The 25,264-nt window shown below is 45.8% G+C and overlaps 1 protein-coding gene across 3 annotated transcripts in view; it reads right to left on the bottom strand.

Moving 5' to 3' along the window:
* The window catches only part of nav2a (neuron navigator 2a), a 465,240-nt gene that overhangs the window by 341,609 nt on the left and 98,367 nt on the right, over window positions 1-25,264 (bottom strand). For all 3 annotated transcript variants that reach the window (XM_078549510.1, XM_078549511.1, XM_078549512.1), the window contains exons 2-3: window positions 7,985-8,102; window positions 3,919-3,971 (exon numbers count right to left, since the gene is read on the bottom strand). In XM_078549510.1, the coding sequence (XP_078405636.1) occupies window positions 3,919-3,971; window positions 7,985-8,102 (171 nt within the window). The remainder of the gene's footprint in view (window positions 1-3,918; window positions 3,972-7,984; window positions 8,103-25,264) is intronic.

The following is a 25,264-nucleotide window of genomic DNA, read 5'->3' as shown; positions in this document are numbered from 1 at the left end:
CTGCCCAGCGTGACATCAACACAGAAGCACTATGCGCTTCCTGTGCAGGTGGGGGGGGGAGGGGAATCCCAAAATCGAGAGTGCGCTCTTTCGCACGTGCACATGAAAGAGCGCACTCGTCTCCCTGAGGCTAAGTGCTGCCTCAGGGAGGTCGGCTATAAATGTCAAAAAGATAAAAATAGAAAAATAAAATTTCCGTAACATGTCCCCTCATGTGACAATGTCACATGAGTTGGGACGTGTCCATAATTTTCACAAAAACTTTATTAAAATTTTTAAAAAGCTACATGAAACCTCATCCCGCCCGTGGATGAGGTTTCATGCTTTTTCCAATTCGCACCAGGGCTCTTGGCCTGCCCACCAACCTTAAGGTTGGACGGGCAGGTCCTTTAATTACTTTATTGCCTCTGCCAATGGCCTCAATTGGCCATTGACAGGTCGGCGGGCGCACAGCTGATTTCACTGCGCCCCCGCCTTCCTGAAAATTTAAATGGGGCGCGGTGACGTCGGGAATTCCCCCCGACGTCACCGCGTGTCATTCTACGCGTCGGCATGCGGGCCCCGCCCCCGCTCGCCAACGTGTAAAATTCTGCCCCCCCCGGCTTTCCTCTCGCTGTTTTAAACTGTGAAAATCCCGACTCTCCCCTCATTGTTTCAAACTATAAAAATTCCAGGTCACCTCTCGAAACTGGAGATTAGATTACAATTTTGAAATTATATTGCAGGTTCATGTGTTTTGTGTTTGGCATGTGGTTTGAATGCATGCATGCATGTTTGTCCATGCGTGCACAGATACAGGTACAGGCATTTTCACCTAGCCATAAAATTGTAGCTTCAAGTCCCAGTCCAGAGACCTGAGCACAAAAATCTCAGCTGATACTCCAGTGCAGCACTGGGGGGCTACCGCACTGTTGGAGGTACCATTTTTGGATGAAATGTTAAACCAAGGCCCCATCTGCCCTCCAGAGTGGGCATAAAAGATCCATGACATTTTTTTGGAAGTAGAACAGGAGAGTTCTCCCTTGTGTCCTAGCCAATACTAACACCACAGCCAACATTAAAAAAATATTAGCTGGCCATTACCTTATTGCTGTTTTTTGTACACAATTGGATGCTTTGTTTCCTATGTTAGGGCAGTGACTGTACTTCAAAATATGTAATTTGCTGTAAATGGCTTCGGGATATTACAGTATCATGAAACGCGAAACATAAACACAAGTCTGTCTTTCTTTCATATAGGGGAAAAGGGTATACTGGATTTATGGTGCCAATCGTGAAAACTGGTGTTGTGGCAGATTCAATATGAAGCGTATCTTTAATGTGCTGTCACATTCATATATAAGGGTTAAGAACATTGACCTCATTAGGACAGGTTTGTGGAGAAATTCTACATCTAGTATTTACTTTATTGGTTTTTGCTGAAGTACCATGACATGGACATGAGAAGCCCTTCTAAATCTCATTCAGCTGGTTATTATTCATGTCATGTTGGAACAATCAGCAATACTTCCCCAGTTTTGGTATAATTTGATTGGGGAATGGCACAGTCAAGTTTGACTCTGACCTCACCTCATGATAACACATGCCCTTCTTTGATCACAATCTGAAGTTAATATCAGGAATCCGCGTGCACACCAGTGATTGAACCTAGGACGTTCTTAGTCCACATGACTCACTATCACATAAGTGTACTTAAAAGTAGTGAAGCCATATACTGAGACCAAGAAAACACTTGGTTGATTAAAAAGTTTTTAAAAGGTTTAATCAGCTGCCAATCAATGGCACTAATCACGCTGGCAGCACGTCTACTTAATGACATCGGGGCCATATGACCAATTTTCCATCCTAATTGTACCCACATGTTTGGGCAAGTTTATTGAGTGAGAAGCTGAGTCATAAATTACGGGAGAAAATGCAAAAGGAATGGCCTCTTGAGCAAGGTAAAAAAGAGAGGAGGAGCAGCTGGCAACTATATCCCACAACACAGTGGGCTGGATTTTACTGTCGGCGAGCAGGGGCAGGGCCCCGCTCGCTGACGCGTAAGATGACGCGCGGTGACGTTGGGCGGAACTCCCGATGTCACCGCGCCCCATTTAAATTTTCAGGAAGGCGGGGGCGCAGTAAAATCAGCTGCGCGCCCGCTGACCTATCAATGGCCAATTGAGGCCATTGACAGATCAATTAAAGTAATTAGTGGACCTGCCCGTCCAACCTTAAGGTTGGCAGGCAGGCCAGGGGCCCCGGCGGGAACTGGAAAAAACATGAAACCTCATCCACGGGCGGGAAGAGGTTTCATGTAGGTTTTAAAAAATTTTAATTACGTTTTTTTGGAAATTATGAACATGTCCCAGCTCATGTGATATTGTCACACGAGCGGACATGTAAGGGAATTTATTTTGTTTTATTTTTAATATTTTTGAAAGTAGAGCCAATCTCCCTGAGGCAGCACTTAGCCTCAGGGAGATGAGTGCGCTCTTCTGTACGCATGCGTGCAAGAGCGCACTCTCGATTTTAGGAATCCCCCCCACCCGTACAGGGAGCGCATAGCGCTTCCCTGCGGACGTCACGCTGGGCGGGCCTTAATTGGCCCGCCCATGTAAAATGGCGCCGCACCTCTGATTGGGGGCGCCCATCGGAAGCTCGCCCGCCCATCAACTTCCCCCCCCCAACGGGGGGAAAATTCAGCCCAGTATATCACTGGCCACAGGACAGTAGAGGAGCACTGGGAGGTGGGGAAAACACCAAGAGGATAAGCAGCCTCTCTCCACAGATGCTGCCAGACCTGCTGAGTATTTCCAGCATTTTCTGCCTTTATTTCAGATTTCCAGCACCCGCAGTACTTTGCTTGAGGGTACTCAGTCTTTTGAGTTATCGCCCACTCTAACTCTCCTTAAGGCATGCAGCAACTGCTGCTATGAACTGACTTGCTCCCAACAGTGTTTACGTTGGGCACAAGATCATACAATCATAAGAAAAAGGAGCAGAAGTAGGCCATTCAGCCCCTCAAGCCTGCTCCACCATTCAGTAAGATGATAGCTGAACTAATTGTGACATTTATTCCACTTTCCTGCCTATCAGCCACCCCCCCCACCATAGCCCTTGACAAGCAGCAATTCAGGAATTTCACAGTGTGGTATGCCACAAGAATAAACCTATTCCTCACTTCCTCATAGCAACACCACTGGAACTTCAAGTGACTGTGCCACCATGCTCATTTATCCATTTGCCATTTATCCAGATATGAGGCTGTACCAATTTTTTTTCTCACTTTAAGTGTGATTTCAGATACCTTGGTTCTTTCTTCACACTTCGTTATTCTTTGAATCAGCTCATCAGTCATCTGCTGCACCATCTTAAAAACCCAGCTACAGCACTAATTTTAACTTGCCTCTATATTCTTGCTCCACGCGTTTGCTATTTTAAAATAGGGATCGGGATCAAGTTTGATTTTCAATTCGAGAATAACTTCAAGATCCCAAAGCTATTTTCATTTTCAGCTGTTGAATATCGTAATGTAAACAACCAAGGTTGGAAAAATTGATCATTCTGAAAATAAATGGTTGTGAGATCAATTTAAAAAAACATAATTTGTGTACATAACACAGCAAATTGACACAACAATCGACAAACTTCTTGAAATGTTCATAAATTACATTTTTTAAGGAGGTGTGGCTTTTCTTCCTTTAAAAAGAACTTGCAAAGCTTAACATGTTATTCCGTGCTAAACATTACCTGCACTCTAATCTAGTCAGGCTGCACAATTTGGATTAATGTGTTCAAGTACCTAAAGTAACCAATTCTGAAACATGCGGAATAATTTCAAAACCCATTCCAGTCAAATAGTTCTGAAAATAAACCCTGCTATTTCTACAGTGCAATGTTTGAAATGCAAGAGGGGAGAGAATATAGGCTGCTCACCATCTGAGATCGATTCTTCGGACAGTCGTTGATGTCCTCAATCTTTTCATTTGCTGAAATATTAAGAAAATAGCGTGCTTAACTTTCGCAGCATATGGGGTACGCACTGAGCAGACAATGCGAAAGAATGGCTCGTTGAAAGCTGCTGGAAGTAGATCAAATTGTTAACAGGCAACCTCACCAAAGCAAAGAAACACTCGTCAAGAATATGCGCAATTTTCTGCTGGGTAGTGCCTACCCAACCCACAGCAGCTGAGGAGCAAGGTCATCCTCTAAAAGCAGACTACTGTATGACAGCACTGCTTAACCCCTTCCACACTTGTCTCTCTCTCTCTCTCTCTCTTCATTCCATCAACTGTCTGCATGCGCGAGCCCCATCAGCGGTGGGTCAAGCATGCCATACCGTCATGGGCAGGATAAGGTTTCATGACCACTCTGGAGAAAAAAAACACAGAGAGGCTGGGATAGCACAGATGGAAACCACATGAAGCCTCCATGGCAAGTGCAATTAACTGCTGGAGTCAGAACACTTTGTTTACCCCTTGCCTCTTAATTGATTTTTTTCCCATCCTCACCTGCTGCCGATTATTCAAGCATGACAAAGACGATGATGGCTGACATCTCTCTCCACTCTGTACTAACGCTCACCTATGTCTGATTCAGCAGTTGTTAGTGTACAAAACTGCTTCAATGCTGAAGTCTTTTGTTAGGCTTGGTTTCTGATGTTGCAAAATCTCCCTCACTTATGCTGTACAAATTCCAGAGAGGGAGCGGCAATGTAAAGACAGCGGGACATGTACAAGCTTCTGCCCCAGCCCTACAACCCTCCAAGATCTCTGCACTCCTTCAATTCTGGCCTCTTGAGAATTCCTGATTTTCATTGTTCCACCATTGGTGGCCATTCCTTCAGCTGTCCAGACCTTAACCTTCTGCATTCCCTCACAAAACCTCTCCGCCTCTCTCTCCTCCTAAGATGCTCCTTAAAACCTATTTGCTGTTGGTCGCTTGTTCAAATATCTCCTTATGCAGCTCAGCATCAAATTTTGTTTGATAATGCTCCTGTGAAATGCCTTGGGACATTCCATTATGTTCAGGGTGCTATTTAAACATAAGTTGGTGTTGTTACACAAATGGTGCCTACCAACATCCAGCATGAGCAACAACTTGCATAGTCTTCCTTGTATGCAGGATATGTTTCAGAGAAAGAAAGAACCTGGATTTATACAGCATCCTTCACCACCTTAGGACATTCCAAAACACTTCATAACCAATGAATACCACTAAAATGCAGTGACTATTATAATGTAGGCAAATGCACAGCCAGTTTACACATTGCAAGGTCCCACAAACCACAATGTGATAAACGACCAGACAATCTGGTCTTCCTTTTGGTCCCCTGCTCTTCTTCAATGGCATGCCATGGGGTTTTTTACGTGACCTGAGAGGGCAGTTTGGGTTTAACATCTCACCCAGAAGACAGCACCTCTGACAGTGCAGCCCTCCCTCAGTATGGAACATTATCTTAATGTAATTCAACTCTGGTGTGGAGCCCCCCCCCCCCGCCAACTTATGGCACTCTGACTCAGGGTGAGTGGGTTACCAAGGCTGATGGAATAAGGAAGGAAGAGTTACCAAGGACACCAAGCCAAAGGTATGGAGAATCTGGGCTGGGAACTAAAGCTACAGTTGTTGAGGAGCTTTTTGAGGAGATTGTTGAAAGCAGGGAGGTTGGGGGAGGTGGAGAAAACTAAGTAGAGACTTCCAGAAGAATGAAAAACCATTAGCTGCTGGCGAAACATAGTAAGCAGGTGTTAAGGATAAGTGTGGTGACAGAGGAGGGTTTGGGCAGGCATTTAAAGCAAGAGATAATTAAGATCAGGTGGGGTGCGACTGTGGAGAATTTGAAAAAACAGGAGAGGAAATTTAAAAGCAACATTGAGACACAAGTAGCCACTGGAGTTAAAGAGGACAGGCAAGATGGGGATGTGGAAGCATTTTTGATAAAGTGTATTGGCGGAGATTGCTGCTGGAAGGCAGCTTGAAGGGTAATGAAGAGGTCAAGTCCATATCTGATTCAGTGGCAGAAGGAAGAGATGAAGGTGGGGGTGAGCAATGTTGGTGAGAGAATGGTTGAAGGAGAAGAAGTTAAGCTCACCGTGGCAGCAGTGCAGCAGAGTTCTGTACTACCTGACTCAGCACAAGATGACACCCAGGGACTGAACATAAAAGACTTGGAGATGTTGATGGGGGCCCAAGAGAATGGCCTTCGATGCTCCGGTACCCCTCTAAAAGACTTGTTATTCAAACGCAATGAGGGGAAGTTGCAGTACTCACCCACTAGTTACCCAGTAAACACACCAGAAAAAGCTAGAGATAGTGCTTTCAGGAATAGGTGAATTTTTATTGGTGTGATGTATGTCAATTACCACCAAACAATCTCTCGGGTAATTAATATACAATTTTACAAGTGTGATGCTTCATTCTTTTAGAATTTAATTACTGTTTAAAAAAAATTAAAATAATCTTTTTACTTTTTTTTGTCTTCTTATCATTCTCTTAATCTCATCTTCCTTTCCCTCTCTTAAATTTCACATGAATTACAGTGAATAAGATCATAAATAATAGGAACAGGAGTAGGCCATTTGGCCCATTGAGCCTGCTCTGCCATTCAATAAGATAAAGCTGATCTGATTGTGGTCTTAATGCCACTTTCTTGCCTGTTCCTCATAACCCTTGACTCCCCCGTCAATGAAAATTCTGTCTAACTCAGCCTTGAATTTATTCAATGACCCAGCCTCCAAGGCTGTCTGTTCTTCATCCTCTTCTTCTCCATTTTAAATGGGAGAACCCTTATCTTTAAACCGTGCCCCGGGTTCTAGAGTCCCCCATGAGGGAAAACATCCTCTCAGCATCTACCTTGTCAAGGTCCCTCAGAATGTTATGTTTCAATAAGATTACCTCTCATTCTTCTAAACTCTATAGATAACATTCTAGTTTATACTTCCTAGTTTAGACTCTTAAGGGGGCAATTTTTATCAAGAGAAGGGAGGAATGTTAGTGGGGGAAGTGGTTAAAATCTTAAAAATAAAATTCCAAACCCATACCCACCTCCAACCCATCCATTCCTGGCCTCCACTGAGGCCATGAGTTGGGCGGACAGCCAACTCTTGGTTATTTGGCACTTTAAATATGATAATGAGTCTGAACATCAACACAAATACCTGATACAATTTATAACATTTAATTGTTTATTCCGGATTTAACTCAATTAACAGTTGAAACCTGGGCCAGAATATTGCCATTGGCGTGCGGGGGTGGGCCTGACACGCCAACGCGCAAAATGACGCGAGATGATGTCGGGCGTGCGTCCCAATGTCAACGTGCGTCATTCCGATATCGTGTTTGGTGGGCATGCGCCGGAGGCGGCTGCACACCCACCGAACTGTCAACGGCCTATTAAGGCCATTAAAAAACCAATTAAAGTTGTTAGCAACGCTGCCCGTCCAACCTTATGGTTGGCGGGCAGGTGAAGAGCCCAAGTGGCCTTCACATTTTTTTAGGAAACCTCATCCACGGGCGGGATGAGGTTTGCTGAAGGTTTTATAAAATGATTCATTAAATTTTGCACAATTCACAAACATGTCCCAGCTCATGTGACACTGTCACATGATGGGACATGTTTAAATAATTTTTTTCCTCCTTTATTAAAAAGTTTTACGATCGGCTTAATCTCCCTGGGGCAGTTCCATGCCTCAGGGAGATTGCTGCGCTCTTACAGGCCCTGACTCTCCCTCCTCCCCCCCGCCCGTACAGGTAGTGCTGAGCTGAGTGTGTCACGCCGGGCGGGCCTTAATTGGCCTGTCCATGTGAAATGGCGGCACACAGCCAATCGCAGGCGGCAATCAGCTCCGTGCCCGCCCCTGCCCAGCCCGCCTGACACAGGTAAGATGCAGCCCCCCCGGTGTCATCCTGGGGTTGGAGAAACTGCATCGTCAAAGCAACCAGCCAACCAGCTCACTACCTTTTTCAGAAGAACCACACCAATGGGAATAAAGGCGTCACATACCTACAACCTGGATGATCTCAGCCAGGAGCACACCATCTGTCACGTCCTGCTGTAGGTCTCTGATAAGCCGCTTGTGGCCAGACTTCGCCAGGTAATGATTGGCCCAGTCGGTATAAATCTGTTCACCAAAACAAGGTTCAACATTTTACTTTATCAATCAAAACCCACAACAAGTAATCCAATATGCTGTGTACTCTCAATATTTAAAGCAAGTAACCGATCATTTCCAAGTAATGAATAGCGTTCAACAGGAAGCTTGAATCCCAAGTGTATTTTTTCTCGTAGATGTTTGAAATGTACTCAACTTGTTATCTATTTACATTCAGGTCACTATGCTGCATGATTGAGGGGAGGCTTTGGCATAGTGGTATTATCAATGGGCTAATATTGCAGTGATACCAGGCTAATGCTCTGGTGGAGCATGGGTTCAAATCCCACCACAGCAGATGGTGAAATCCAATAAAAATCTGGGAATTAAACCATGAAACCATTGCTGGTCCTTATAAAAAAAAAAGAAACCCATCTGGTTCACTACTGTCTTTTAGGGAAGGAAATCTGCTGTCCTTAACTGGTCTGGTGTACATATGACTCCAGACCCACAGCAATGTGGTTGACTCTTAACTGCCCTCTGAACAAGGGAAATTAGGGATGGGTAATAAATGTTGACCTAGCCAGTGACACCCACATTCCACAAACACATAAAAATCAGTGAGTTCTGCACAGTGACCACATACAGAATTTTGAAAACAGTGCTTAAAGAGCACCAAAGGAACCCTTTAAAGTGCAATGACTGGGTGAGACAGAGACAACTTATTGATAAAGCAAGGGCAGTAAGTGACTAGCATTTACGACAGATTCCAGGAAGACATTTTCAGGTCCCATCCAAGCCATTACTTACTCTATGTGCAGCTTTATATTTTAACATATAGCACGTGCTTGCTGTCACACTTTCCTGCCTGTGTCACACTTGCTTGATAAAACTCATACTGTTATCCTCTGCCTCACTGTAATCAATGCGATGGGAGATCTGCTTCCACAATATACATAAGGCATAAGGCACACACACGCGCACACACACACACGCGCGCACACACACACTCTTTTGCTAAACTACCCACTACTTATGTGCAAGAATTTCTCATTTACATGTCATGAATTCCTCCCAACAATGACTTTTTAAGCTGACAGTAATGAGCTTTCTCCGTATTCAGGAATATTTCATTTTTTGGCAGCATTAATATTTTGCACATTACAATAAGGCAGATGCATTCGAACAAACTGGAAATATTCCAGCGTGGTCACTTTGGAAACACTGGCACTGAGAACTTAACTACAAACGAGAAGTTTCATTCTTTTCAAGTCTGATTATAAAACTTCTCTATCATGAGGAAAACATTTTCATGTTGTGGTAAATTGCAGACATTAATGTCAGATGCAATTCTCGCTGCAGTATAATTTGACATGTGCCAAGCAGCCACTGGGCAGGATTTTTCAGCCGGCGCGCTGGGGCGGGCCCAATACGCCGACGCGTAAAATGACACGTGATGACTTCGGGTGTGTGTCCTGATGTCATCGCGCAGTCCTGCGAAATGTCGTTCGGCGGGTGCACTTGGGCTCTTCACGTTTTTTTTTAGGAAACCTCACCCACGAGCGGGATGAAGTTTCCTGAAGCTTTTATTAAATAAATAAAAATATTTTCATAAATATAAAAACAAGTTCCATCTCATGTGACGCAGTCACATTAGGGGGCATGTTTAAGTAAATTTTGGAACCTTTTATTTAATAATTTTAATATCGATTCAATCTCCCTGAGGCAGCTCTGTGCATCAGGGAGATTTAAGCGCTCTTTCGCGTGCATGCGTGAAAGAGTGGTGGCCCTGACTCTCCCTCCTCCCCTTGCCCCGCACAGGTAGCACCGAGTGCTACTGCTCGCGTATTACGCTGGGAGGGTCTTAATTGGCCTGCCCGCGTAAAATGGCGGCGCGGAGCCGATCGTGGGCGGCGATCGGTTCCGCAACTGCCCCCTCCGGCTGAGCCCGCCCGCCATGTGAAAAATTCTGCCCACTGTGTTTGTTAACCCCCCTTGACATGAGTGGTATACTCATGGACATTCCCACAATCTGAGGTGTTACAGCTCAAAGTTTCCCTTTCTGCTGGCACATGCACATGGCACGAGCTGGTATTGGTCCTTGGGTGGATTGGTTTCCCACCCTTCACATTTGGATCATGCAGGTTAAGTTGTGGTAGCCCAACAGCTGAAATCATCTAAATCAGAAAAGATCCAGGAACGGAACCCTGGGCCTTCCTGAGCAGCCTGGGTCAGTACGACAGCAGCTAGTGCATTTAACCAATGAGTACCCAGGGAAGCAGTTAGTCTTCATAGAATCATACATAGGCCAGAGTCTTCGGCTCGGCGAGCGGGGGTGGGGCCTGCTCGCCGACGCGTAAAATGACGCGCGGTGACATCGGGTGTGTGTCCTGACGAAATAAAGATTTTCATTAAAATTCATTGACATGTCCCAGCTCATGTGACACTTTCACATGAGGGGACATGTCCTAAATTTTTGTTTCCCTTTATTAAAATTTTTGAAACTCAAATTGATCTCCCTGAGGCAGCTCTTTGCCTCAGGGAGATTTCTGCGCTCCATCGCGCGCATAAGCATGCGTGAAAGAGTGCAGGCCCCGACTCAGCCTACCCCACCCCGCCCCGCCTGCACAGGGAGCGCTCAGCGCTTCCAGGTGCACGTTACGCTGAGCAGGCCTTAATTGGCCCGCCCACATAAAACGGCGGTGCGCAGCCAATCGCGGGTGGCGATCGGATACGCGCCCAACCGCCCCGCCCCCCTGGACTTGGTGAAAATCCTCCCCGTAGAATTTTACAGCACAGAAGGAGGCCATTTGGCCCATCATGCTTGTGCTAGCTCTTTGAAAGAGCTGTCCAATTAGCTCCACTTCCTTCCCCACAACCTTACAAATTCTTTAACCCACGCCACAACTACACCCCCACCCCACCCCCCCACAAGGATATATCCAATTCCTTTTTCAAAGTTAGTATTGAATTTGCTTCTACCACTCTGTCAGGCATTTCAGATCACAGCAACTGACCGCATCAAAAATATTCTCCACATCTCCACTCTGGTTCTTTTCAATTGCCAAATTCCTTCAATTTGTTGCTTCTGGTTACTCTATCAAATACCTTCATAATTTTAAATACATTTATTAAATCTCCCCTTAATTTTGCTCTAAAGAAATCACTTCCAGCTTCTCTAGTCTCTCCACAGAACTGAAGCCGTTCATCTCCGGTGTCATTCATCAATTACCTGAGCTCATGGCTTCCGCCCCAATGAGGGACGATGTCCCACCTCCAAGAGCTGCCGGCCAATCAGAGTCACTGGGAATGGTGGCAACCGCTGGTACTGCAGTCAGTCCCCAACGAGGAGTCATGGAGGAACCCGGGCTGGTAGACAAGTGGGCGACCTTGCAAGGACCAGGCCAGAGAGGTGGGTGGGAGATCAGGGGGCTGTGGGGCAGGGGAGGGCGAATGAGCTTGGATGGCCCTTTCCACTGTGGTGCCCTCAGTGGGGATGCAGGGTGTCTGAACAGGAGGGACCCCCCCCACCCCTCCGCTAACCCATAAGACCGTAGCCAGTCCACAAAGGTATGCCATCCGTGGTCGGATCCCCTCCGCCATTTTACATGGGCGGGCCAATTAAGGTCCGACCAGCGTATCAGCCGACTCCCGTGGATAGTGGGAATGTGAGGGCGTTGGTGGACGTGCACAGATCGCCAGGTCTAATGGAGACCCGGCAGCCTGTTTAAAGGAAGGTCTGGCAGCCTCCTGCAGGCTGCTCACAATGACCAGTGCTAGGCCGCACGAGAGGGGTTTGGGTGTGCAGGCCAGGCTGGAGGGTAGGCTAGAGGAGCAGGGCAGGCTGCAGGGTAGACCAGCAGGGGGTGAAAGTACCCCTCGCTTTTCCGATGACTGCCTTGCTGCCCTCCTCGAGGAGGTGGCAGCACAGTGGGAGGTGTTGGTCCCCCAGGGAGGAGGAGGCCCCCTGCACATGATGAAACGTGCCTGGGAGGAGGTGGTGGAGGTGGTGATCTCCCGTGACGTGGTGCGGCACACCTGGATCCAGTGCCGCCAACGCTTCAACGATTTGTTGCGCTCTGGCAGGGTGAGTACCATGTTGGCATTGGGCATTTAACCCAGCAGGTAGCCTTACCCTCTAAGGCCCCCCCACCTCCCAAGTCTCAGTGTCGTGACTACATTGAATCATTTAGGACATTTTTCCCTTGCTGGGTGGCCAAGCAGATAGTGCCCATGCTGAGGTCAGCCTGAGTGGGTCATGAGGAAATGAGTTCTCCCCTGCACCATGTGTTGCTCTTAGTTGCACATGACTGGTTTGGGGGCAACCTGCAGGAGGTGCAGCGAGGCGCAGACTCAGAACTCCAGGACATGTCCTAGTCAGGGTGATGAGATGGTGGAAGGGGAGCTTCAAGGTGTCGTGGCAAAGAACCATCTGCTACCCTCTACGTTGCACATGCTTGCGCCTTCTTGCTATGGGAGGAAATACCGTCTGGTTCCTAACATGATGTAGGCAGCATGTGTCCAAGGGGACGGGTGCGGAGCAGGCCTAGCATCTTGGTCTGAGTGATCGGCAGCAGCGGGGAGAGGAGACACTGGAGGCCTGATATGCCCCAATCTGGTTGGGGTGCGACGTGCGCAAGCAGAGTCTGTGCAATTTGCCCTAATGAATGATCTTCTCTCTTTTTCAGGAGAAGAATCCTCATAATGCGTCCAAGCATGCGAGGACTGGAGGCGGCCAGGCACAGCTCTCCATATTAAGGCGTTTCGAACAGGAGGTTCTTGAGCTGGAGAGGCACCCAGATCTACTGGTGTCGGTGAGGCTGGGGTGGCACGGCGAGGTATTTAAGGCCAACAGTGAGGTCTGCATTGTCCTCCGAACAGCCATAGCACTGAGGATTGTTAAATTAGTTATTGTTGCAACATTGCTGGGTCATAGAGTCCTACAGTCATAGAGGTCTACATCACAGAAAAAGGCCCTTTGGCCCATCGAGTGTGCGCCAGTCAAACAAGTATCTAAATATTCTAATCACATTTTCCAGCACCAGGCCCATAGCCTTGTATGCCATGGCATTGCAAGTGCACATCCAAATATTTCATAAATGTTATGAGGGTTTCTGCCTCTACCACTCTTTCAGGCAGTGAGTTCCAGATTCCCACCACCCTCTGGGTGAAAAAATTCTTCCTCTCATCCCCTCTAAACCTCCTGCCCCTTATCTTAAATCTATGCCCCCGAGTTATTGATCCCTCCACTAAGGGGAAAAGTTCCTTCCTGTCTACCCTATCTATGCCCCTCATAATTTTATACACCTCAATCATGCCCCCCCCTCAATCTCCTCTGCTCCAGGGAAAATAACCCCAGTCTATCCAATCTCTCATAATTAAAACTCTCCAGACCAGGCAACATCCTGATAATTCTCCTCTGCACTCTCTCTAGTGCAATCACATCCTTTCCATAATGCGGATTCCAGAACTGCACGCAATACTCTAGCTGTGGCCTAACCAGCGTTTTATAAGTTCCAGCATAACCTCCCTGCTCTTATATTCTATGCCTCGGCTAATAAAGGCAAGTATCCTATATGCCTTCTTAACCACCTTATCTACCCATCCCGCTACCTTAAGGGCCTGGTGGACATGCACAGCAAGGTCCCTCTGATCCTTGTTACTTCCCAGGGTCCTACCATTCATCGCGTATTCCCATGTCTTGTTTGTCCTGCCCAAGTGCATCACCTCACACTTATCCACATTAAATTCCATTTACCACTGATCAGCCCACCTTACCAGCCCGTCTATATCCTCCTGTAATCTAAGGCTATCCTCGTCACTACTTACGACCCAAACAATTTTCGTGTCAATTGGTTCTGGAAGGTTGAGCAAATAATGAGCTGGGAGGATAGGGATGAAGTTTGTTAGTGTCTGCACACTAGCTGATCCACTGTCCTTGTTCTTCCTTCCAGCATCATCAGAGCACGGCCGGGAGGAGGAGCTGCAGATGCCCCATCTTACTCCTGAGGGGCCTGAAGTCTCACCAGCGTCACACCATTTCTGCGAGGCAGGCACCAGTGCAGATATTAGCACCTCGGGGGGAATTGGAAAATCGGCTAGTGTCCCGGGGCACAGTGGAGAGGGCACTTCACAGTCGCTCGAGGAGCTGGCAGAGACAGAGAGAGCCTATGGTGCCAGCAGTCGGAGGACTGCAGGGGACCAGGCACATGCTCAGTCGGTGCCTGATGATGTGCCTCTGGAGTCAACCGCAACGCAGCAGGTGCAGGAAATGTGGCCGGGTGTGCGGAAGCATCTGGGGTTGATACATGAGGCTATGCTTGGCTTGATCTCTGAGTCTATGCAGACACCCGCCAAAGCTATGAGCCACATGCCCGAGTGCCAAGCATCCTCCATGTAGAGAGTGGCGACTCTCGTAGAGAGCCTACTCCAGGAGACCCGCCAGGGCTTCCTGGGATGCGCTCTGACCAGCAAGCCCTCACATCGGCAATGAGCTCAGCTGGTCACTGCCAGTGTGGGAGATGGTGTGGGCATCAAGCTTCCCAGCTCGTTGCCCATCCATCCAAGGTGAGCAGGGAGGTCCAAGGCAATCTCACGTTGGCGCAGCAGCTGCCTGTCATCTCTGCGGGCTCCTCTCAGGGCGCTCTGGATGAGGGCACCAGCTCCTCCACCCCTCTGCCAGTGACCGTAGCATCCGGTGAGGCTGCGACAACTGGGGAGATGCCAGCTGTGGAACTGGCAGCTCCCTCCCAGGCGGACCCAACACAGGCTCCATGGGCCAGAGGACAACTGCCAAGGTCATCGAGGCCAACAGGACAGCAGAGACAGCAGGCTGGCTCAGGTGCCACTCCAAGCGATGGGGCAGCACCAAGACGTAGCACCCGGAAACGAAAGTATAAGCCACCTTCGGCACACCACGGGTTTCTCACTGGTGCTTTTGTGTTGGCCCGAGATTAGATCCTTATGATTTATTTTTAACTGTTTACACTAGTGTTTAATAATTGTGAGAACTTCTGATTCACACATTAAATGCCAGATGTGCGACCATGGCTGAGATTGGCTCGTTTCTTCTGCATGTGTATGTTTAAGAAAAGTGTCATGAGTGTTCCTTTGGACATTTTTGTCTAAAGCCCTTAGTTAGTGCTGCTGACCTGGCAGATTTTGCACTTAGGTGTCGAGTATCAAGGCGGCAGCACAGGCTTGTCCTGGTGATCCATCTGTGTTGTGGTAGCTGAAGGTTTGTTGGATTAAAGCATCCCGGGTGTCCCTGCCTCCTTGGAGTGGTCCAGGGTCAGCGTCTACCCCCTCAGCATTTCCCTGTGCCTGCTCATCCTCGGACTCACTGCTGGACTCATCGTGTGCAGCCGCAGACACTGTGTCGACGTCTTCATCGTCCACTGTGTCCCCCCTTTCCAGCGCAAGACTGAGGAGAGCGCAGGATGCAACCACTATCAGCGACACTTGATCTGGGGGGTGCTGGTGTGTGCCCCCTGAGCGGTCCAGGCATCGGAAGCACATCTTGAGAAGACCGATGGTTCTCTCCACCACAGCCCTTGTGGAGGCGTGGCTCCTATTGTACCGCTGCTCAGCTTCTGTTCTTGGAAGGCGGAGAGGCGTCATGAGCCACCTTCTGAGGGGATAGCCCTTGTCACCCAGCAGCCATCCATCCAGCCAGGCTGGAGCACTGAAGAGCCCCGGCACCTGGCAGTGCCTGAGGGTGTAGGTGTCGTGGGAGCTGCCTGGGTACCTTGCACAGACTTGTAGAATCAGCATCCTGTGATCACACACTATCTGCATGTTCATGGCGTGGGAGCCCTTCCTGTTGACGAAGGCACCGGGCTCACCTGCTGGTGCCTTGATGGCCACATGTGTACAGTCTATTGCACCCTGGACACGGGGGAAGCCAGCAATGGCTGCGAAGCCTCTGGCTCGCTGTGTCTGGCTTGCCTGGTCCCAGTGGAAGTGGATGAATGTCAATGCATGTCTGAACAGAGCGTCTGTGACCTGCTTGACACAAGTGTGGACAGCTGATTGGGAGACACCGCAAACATCACCCACCGAGCCCTGGAATGAGCCAGAGGCATAGAAGTTGAGGGAAGCTGTGACCTTCAGAGCCACTGGCATGGGGTGTCCACTCACACCGTTCGGGGAGGTCTCAGGGCCAATCACCTGACAGATATAGTTGACTGTCTCCCTTGACAGTCGGAGCCTCCTTCGGCACTGCACCTCAGACATATTGAGGTAACTGCTTCCCCACCTGTATACCCTGGCAGCAGGATAGTGGCGTCTTCCACCTTGGACTACCTCTTGGCCCTGCGCCCCTTGTGCCTGCACCTGTCCTCCCAAAGGTGGCTCCCCTGGAGGCTGAAGGTGTGCTCCTGGCCTCCTCCTCCTTCTAGCCCTCCCTTCCTCCTTAGAAGAGCTGCCTCTAGTGGACATGTCAGATCCCATACCCAGGCTAAGGGAAGGCTTCCTGAAAGCTACAGGCCGGCAAAAGATTCCTCACTGCAGAGTGCTGACCTGAAGGTTTAAAGTCCAGAAAAACCTGCTGGGATGCGTTCTGAAGCACTGCAGATCACACAGGCAAGTTTAAAAAACTTTCTCCAATAAATACTTCATAGAGCAGATTGACGACCCCACTGAGCCCTCTTATCCCGCCCATGGATGAGGTTAATACAAATGTCTCCTACCCCCCTGCCCGTTGCGCTCGTTCGCCGACCCAAAGATCACACAGGCACCGAATAATCAGCGTCGACTGAAGACTAAAGGGCCTTAACTGGCCCCTTAATTAATGGCGGGCGCGCATCAGGTTTTACCGTGCGCCCACCCGGCGAAATATCGCGACAGCGCGCAGTGACGTCGGGACGCTCGCCCGACATCACCGCGCGTCATTTTACACACGGACGTGTGGGGGCCGACCCCCACCGGCACATCAAACTGAAAATTCTGCCCATCGTATTGTAATTTAGGGCCTTGATTTTATTCCTGAACCCATTCACTTCATGGAGATCCCCAGCTTATGGATGGCTGAGGTATCTCCAGCAGGATAGTTGTTTTTGCATTAGTCATTCAAAGCTCTTAACATTCTCAGTCCTTTGACTCATAATTTAGCCGTACACAGGCATTGCTTCACCAGCATGTGAAATGGTTCACCTGTCCTTGCGTTTCTCCAAAGTATCAATAGTTCAAAAAATTACAGTTTTACTCTAATTTATCAACAAACGGGCAGCCATTTCAGCATATTTCCTCTAAAATCAATCTTCTGTTCCAACCATCTGAAATACATTTAACATTTAGAAATAAACAGAAAAGTTATTAATCTTCTGAGCGTGCTCTGAGTAACTATAACAACTTCAGGAACTATTTTTGTTCGTTTAAGTCAGGAGAAAATTAATATGATTGCTAGCCTTATAGCTCGCTAACATTAAAAAGTGGTCCATATTTGACAGCACGTTATGATTTAGCTACTTGTGTGTTTAACTTTATTAGTTCTAACAAAAGGAATTTTGGGCTCCCCAATGGCTCAGTGGTCATGCAGCTTGGGAAGCGTTTCAGCTTTTGTTTCCTGATCCAGTCCAAGTTAGATGTTGACCCGTAGGATCGCCAGTTGATTTTTTATTTTGTCACAGGTTGGCAGCCCAAAGCCAGGGTTTCTACTTTACTGCACTCCAGTAACCTGTGCATGGAGGCACCCAGATGTAGGCACTGGATGAGAGAACTGGGTTTTGCTGCCATTGGCCCTCCTGTCAAATATCTTGCTGACACTCCCAGGCTCACTTCATGTGAAAAATGACCACTTAAATAAGACTTCCCTATTCACACGGCAACTTTCACAACCTCAGGATGTCCCAAAGCATTTTACAGCCAATTATCTGATAAATGGTTACAGCACAGGAGGCCGCCATTTGGTCCATAAAAAATGAATACTTTTTGAAATGATGTCACCATAGGAAACACAGCAGCCAATTCGCATGCAGCAAAGTGCCTCAAACAGCAATATGATAATGATGAGATAATCTGTCTGAGTGATGTTAGTTGAGGGACATATTTAGCCAGGATAGCGGGGAGAAGTTCCCTAATTTTGCTGAAAGAAGAGACATGCTGTTAAAGCTTTTCAACTTGCACACATCAGAACAACCAAGAGTGCCAAATTTCAAAGGCCTCAGCTGGGCAATGTGCTTCTTTTAAAACCAAAATAAAGCATCATTACTATATCTGAACGAGTAGTAGCAAATGTTTCAAAGATGACTGGCAGACAAGACATTTGATCAATTTAAATAATTTTATGTAACACACAAACAGAAAGTGCTGGAAAAACTCAGCAGGCCTGGTAGGATCTGTGGAGAGAGAAGCAGGGTTAACATTTCGAATCGAATATAACTCTTCTTCAGAGTTCTGAAGAATGTTAACTCTGTTTTTCTCTCTCCACAGATGCTGCCAGACCTGCTGAGTTTTTCCAGCACTTTCTGTTTTCATTTGAGATCTCCAGCATTCTCAGTGTTTTGCCTGTATTTTGAAGTTATTTTATATTTGTTGCTGTAGTGATATATAAGACATTTGTAATCTCTCTGCCTGTTATTGATATACTTTTCACTGCCTGAGAAAAAGGTGTTGTCTGGTTGGCAAGTCGACTCTAGATTGGTTGAGGTGTTGCCGTAGAGAATGTACCAGGGAGCTCTTGTCCCACAAACTTATTTTAATTCAAAAAAAGGCACAATGCCTGTATATGTTCCTTTTGCCTGCACAGGACAGGTCCCTGCATATGAATATACTTCAGCGCTGGTGCAATGCCAGGTACATAGGCCATACGTCCCAACGACTGGTGGATCGTATCAAATAGCATGTCCCTTCAGCTGGTCACAATAAGCAGAGTACTCACAGTACTCAACCAGCCCGTACTTACAAAATTTAGAAAACAATGCCTAATGTTAGATGTAATTCCTTGATTGGACAGCACTTGCTGAACAATCCTGAGTGTTCTAAGGATTTCACTAACAACTAATTTAACATTACCAGTTGGGCTTGCAATGTGGCTCACTTACACTTACTAGAAGCTACATATTTTCCAATGAAGGGACCTGTCCTTGACCAATCCCAACTAAAACCCTTCTTAAAACCAACCTCTTTGACCGAGATTTTATTCACCCTTCCTAATATCTCCTTTTTTGGCCCACTGTTAATGTTTGCCTTGTCACATTTCTGTGTAGTACCTTGGGATGTATTTATTTTGTTAAAAGTGCTAAATAAATGCAGGTCATCACTGTCGTTGCTGTTGAGTCAGAATGTCATTGGATAATGCCCCATTTCAGAGTACAAATCTAGGCTGACATTCCACTGCATTATTGTGGGATTTTTTAAAAATTCTTTGATGGGATGTGGGCATCACTGGCAAGGCCAGCATTTGTTGCCCATCCCTAACTGGCCTTGAACTGAGTGGCTTGCTAGGCCATTTCAGAGGACAGTTAAGAGTCAATAACATTTGGAGTCACATGTAGGCCAGACCCAATAAGGTGACAGATTTCCTTCCCTTAAGGACATTAGTGAACCAGATGGGTTTTTACAACAATCAATACTAGTTCTCATGGTCACCATCACTGAAACTACTGTTATATTCCAGATTTATTAAGTGAATTTAAATTCCACCAGCTCCAATGGTGGGATTTGAACCCATGCCCCCAGAGCCTGGGTGCTGGGTTTACTGGTCCTGTGACATTATCACTATGCCACCATCTTCCCTAATTCAGTGCACTGTTCATGGTGCTGCCTTTTGGATGAGGAGTTAAATCAAAGCCCCTGTCTGTCTGGTGTTTTAGATGGACATAAAAGATCTTACAAGGGGAAGACAGAATTATCCCACCGCCCAGACCCTCTTCCCTGAACCAGTAATTAAATGGACGAGCAGGTCATTCATTTCATTTGTTTTTGTGAGATATTGCTGCGTGCATGTTGCTACCTAACAACAGTGAATACATTTCAACAAAATTTCATTGGAAGAAAAGAGCTTTGGGGCATTGTGAGAAAATACAATTCTATATATAAGTAAAATTTCCGTCCTTCAGTTGCTAACCCAAGACATTAGGCATTTCATCTATTGAACTCTTTAATCTGCGTGCACCAGTTCTGCTATTCAAAGTACAAAAATATAGCAAACCTCCTAAACAAAAAGCAGAGAGATTACAAATGTCTAATATATCACTACAGCAACAAATATAAAATAAGTCCACTCCATTTAAATTGATCAAATGTTGTCTGTGAATCATCTTTGAATCACTTGCCAGCACTTGTTCAAATAGAGTAATGGTGCTTTGTTTTGGTTTTAAAAAAGTACATTGTCCAGCTGAGGCCGTTTCGCATTGTCATTGCAAAATAATTTACATGTGGATTTGCCAAAGAGCAGGAAAGCTAATTTCTTTCTGTAAATTTGCTGAAGTAATTAGCCAACTCGCACCCTTCAGGAGAAGGGCACATATTTAGGAGAGAATTCACTGCTTCACCTGCAGGCAGTGAAACAGCACAGTGCAGAATTCCAGACCAGCAAAAGTGAGGTCAAAAACTACTTACCAGTCCTAACAGATCAATCTGAAATTAAGTGGCAGACCATTTCTGAAAATATGCTTTCAGCCCTTCATCTGAACTGCAAGCGGCCTTCAACAGAAATCAACTCATTGCATGGTAAAGCAGGCAAGACATACACAGCAGAAACTCTGAAACAATCTGCTGTGTCCTCTGTATCATAACTTGTCCTGAACAAAGCACTTTCATTTACAATTACTATGCTGGCATTACTCACACTAGCCAACCGATACCACAAATCTCATATTACAAAGGCCAGTCTATTCCACTATCCACAATAAAATATTCAAGCATGGATTGCAGAATTCGAGTGTTCCTTAAAAACAAAACCAACACTTCTTCTAATTTTACATTCAGCTTTTGTTCCTTCAAAGGTTAACCGTTAACATCTAAACAATCCATTGATTCCAACCAGACATGAAAACAATTAGATATAAAGAATGTCTCATTAAGAACTGCATGCAAAAGGCTGTTCATTGTGTGTATTGAGAGAGTGGTAGGAATAAGTGAACGGTTCAAAAAATTTATCCTAAATTTATCCACACCTGACACCAGGCACTTAGAAAGCAATTTCTATTCTACAATAAACTCACTGTGTTACTGTAAGTCATAAGGGAGTGTGAGACATCAAGATACAGCTTATTATTCTGCAAGAGGGAACATTTTATTTTGTTCATTCAATCTGGGAAAAATAAGAAGCATGGTCAAATGATAACAAATCCCAGTGTTGTAGCAAAGGATTATTGATGTCATTTCCCCTCTATTGACTATGGTGGAATTTTAACACGTTACCCTTCATTTTCTTACACTTTCCCCCAAAAATTTGTTGCTTACAGTAAAATCAAAGTACAACGGAATCAACACTAAGGGTGAAATTTTATGGTGCCATCGTGGCAGGGGCAGGGCCATAAAAATGCAGAGGGCCGTTCAAAAGCCCATTGACATCGGCGTGACCGTAAAATCCCACCGGCGAGAGGAGCCGTAAAATTCCACCCGAAAGGTTTGGAATCCTTAAGGGACACCAGGATCTCCTCCCTCTCTCCAAACGCTAACTGGACAGTCAGACTTAGTTGCAGCACTGGCAATGAAATGAGAGAGGCCAGCAGTCCTATACACTCTCACTGCTTGTTTCATTCACCATCTGCTGAAAATCTTACTCCCCTTCCCAAACAGAAAGTAAACACGCTGCTGCCAAGGTCAGGTCTGGTATGAACAGGTGGACACCTTCTTACTACACTCTTAATAGCTTTCCAACTGAATGCACCAAAGAGCAGTTTAGTGCATGCACCTGTGCCGCTCCTATGCTGCAAAGGAAAATTTAGCATGCAAATTTTAATACAAGTACAGTATTAGCAATGCAAGATAGAGTTTTTTGATGACTGGTTACATACCGCTATTTTCAGTTCCACATCTTGGGGATAAACAATCCCTAATAAAGATTTTTTATTTATTTTAATCTCCTACCATTTTGTAATCTTCACAAGAAGAGATTCTCTTGCTCCAAATTGGAATCCCAAGCCCTTCACTTACTGCCATTTAATATTGTCATGCTCAAATGGCACAGCTGGGAAACATAACAAATCTGCAGTGCGAATGGTGACTTGCAAAGGCACAGGAGTATTTGGCCAAATGTAGCTCAGGCCATGCTCTGCAGCCCAGGAACTGTCTATCTGAATGTTGTTCCACTCTTCCAAATGATAACCCAGAGGATAAACAAACACTGCCCCAAGATAGCCTCTCAACTAATCACCAGATGCACATCATTACATCTAAACCCCTTCTAAGCTAACAAAACTGTGCTGCATAGAGAACAAACGGCCTTAACTTTGCCTGGCTTTACAGGAAAAACAATTTCTACAAAATACAGCCCAGCACGTCACATTAACATGCAAACTACATTCGCAGGAGCTTGGAAACTAGTCAGATTTGCCAAAAGTCAATTTAGACACATCAAAGCGAAGAATAAGTATATCATCAGTCTTTGGAAGTAGAGACACAGGCCAAACAGGCACTGGCACAGGCGCAGGTTTGAAAAAACTTACTTAACAATGCACTATATAGAACAGTATCCTACCCCATTTACCCATCAGCTATATATACAAATAACACCATTTATATGCATGGAGCTTTATCTTAATCTTTACTACTAAGCAATCAGTTGATATTCAACAATCCAAGAAAAACCACAAAGAGGTCAGTTATTTTCTGGTCAGATTGTTTACTGGCCGCAAAATTTGAATGTAAAAATTTGATTGCAATGGCTTAGTTTTCTGTACTGCAGTAACTAAGCTGCTGTAAAAATTAGCCTGTCATAGTTTTAAGTGACAGAAAATGGTACCTGCACCTGTATGATAAAATGTTGAATTTGTCAAAGGATTATCATTCATCAAACACTTTGGGCTTAATCCTGCAATGCCAGAAACCAACAAACGGGGGGGATGAAAATGATTAAAACTCAAAGCAAGATGGAGAATTAATCTTCTGTCAAAATACTATTTCATAGTTGAAAACAGTGATTAAAACTAGCACATACAATTTTCTAACTGTGTAATCCCACAATTTGTACTTGAAGGTTCAAGAATGTTTCTTCAAATACGCACCTCTGCTTTAATAACAACATGTATTTATGTAACAGCTTTAAAGCAGCAAAAACATCTCTCACTGCTTCACAAATGAATATGAATAATAATGAGGGAACATTAGGAAGGGTGACCTAAAGCTTGGTCAAAGCGAAGAAAAGGAGGGATGGAGATGTATTTGCGCAGGGAGGAAATTTCAGACCTTGGGCCCTGGACAGCTAAAGGTACAAATCGACAATGATGTGACAAATGATTCTCAAAAGGTCAGGCTTAGAGAAATAAAGTAGCCATTGGGCATGCAGGACCTGGATAATAACTCCTACATTACAACAATGAGAACACTTCCAAATGTATTTAATTGGTTGTAAAGCCCTTTGAGATGTCTGGAGGTTGTAAAAGACACTATAGGAATCCAAGACCTTTCTTTCGTGAGCATCACATGCTTATCTGGTTTCCATACGTGTGAATGTCTAGCTGTGGATGCTGGATATCTGTCCCTTTTATCCCACAACAGAGTCGGGACAAATTCCTCATCAGGAGATACCAAAGCCAATGGTAGATAAGAGATTGGTTAACATGATAGACAAGAGAGCTTCCTGATGAATGTGACAATTGAAGAAAGAATTGGAGAAATTTGTCCGTGCAGATGGTTATTGGAACATACAATGCTTTGCCATATCCAACTGCTGAAGCAGAAAGAAATACAGTTTCTAAGCACAAAAACAGAGGCAGATAAAAGGTTATGGAGCAAAAACTGGGCATTAGGAAGATAGGAATAGGAGGCAGCTATTTGACCCTTGACGTCACTTAATGAGATCATGGCTGATCTGTGACCTAACTCCATAAACTGCATTTGCCTTATATTCCTGAATACTTTGGTTAACAAAAATCTATCAGAGTTAAAATTAACAATTGACTAAGCATCAATTGCTGTTTGTGGAAGACAATTAGGTCGATAAATAAAAATTAGCTCTTCCTCTTACTTTCTTGAAAACTTTGATCAACTCAAACCTTAACCTTCTAAATTTCAGGGAATTCGGCCCCAGTTTGTGTAATCTCTCCTCATAATTTAACACTTAGAGTCCAGGTACTATTATGGTGTATCTACACTGCACTCCCACCTCCAAGGTCAATATATCCTTAAGTGCAGGTGCCCAGAACTGCTTACAGTACTGTAGAGGTGAAAATCAAAAAAGGACTTGCATGTACATAGGGCAGAATTTTGCCCTCGGTTGGCAGATGGGCCCCACCGGCACGTTGGCGGGCGGGCAGCCGAACTCCGCCGCCAAAGCGGGCCCCGCCGCCATTTTAAGTGGTCGGGCCAATTAAGAGGGGAGGGATTCCCCATCTGTCAAAGTGCACATGCGCACAAAAGAGCGCACTGCTCCCTGAGACTAAGTGCTGTCTCAGGGAGATCAGGGAAAGTGTTACAAAGTTAAAAAATAGAAACATTTTAAAAATTATTAACATGTCCCCCCCATGAGACAATGTCACATGAGATGGGACATGTTAATAAATATCACATAAAATTTATTAAAGTTTTTAAAAACGGACATGAAATCTCATCCTGCCGGTGGATGAGGTTTCATGTATTATCAGAAGCCCGCTGGGGCTCCTGGCCTGCCCGCCAACCTTAAGGTTGGACGGGCAGGGTCTTTAATTATCTTAATTACCCTGTCAATGGCCTCAACTGGCCATTGACAGGTCGGCAGGTGGACAGCTGATTTCACTGTCCGCCTGCCTTTCTAAAGATTTAAATGGACCGGGTTGACGTTGGAGATTCCTCCCAACGTCATCCCGCGTCATTTTCCTGTCGGCGAGCGGGCCCCGCCCCCAAATCTCCGACAGGAAAATTCAGGCCATAGTGTTTTCCACAACCACTGGAGGTCTTAAAGCGCTTTACAGCCAATGAAGTACTTTTTTAAGTGTAGTCATCCTTGTAATGTAGGAAATGTGGCAGCCAATTTGCGCACAGCAAACTCCCTTAACCAGCAGTGTGATAGTGACCAGATAATCTATTTTAGTGATGTTGATTGAGGG

This window comes from Cetorhinus maximus, chromosome 9, assembly GCF_964194155.1.
Source record: "Cetorhinus maximus chromosome 9, sCetMax3.hap1.1, whole genome shotgun sequence".
Taxonomy (NCBI): domain Eukaryota; kingdom Metazoa; phylum Chordata; class Chondrichthyes; order Lamniformes; family Cetorhinidae; genus Cetorhinus; species Cetorhinus maximus.
This window is presented reverse-complemented; position numbering and strand designations above follow the sequence as displayed.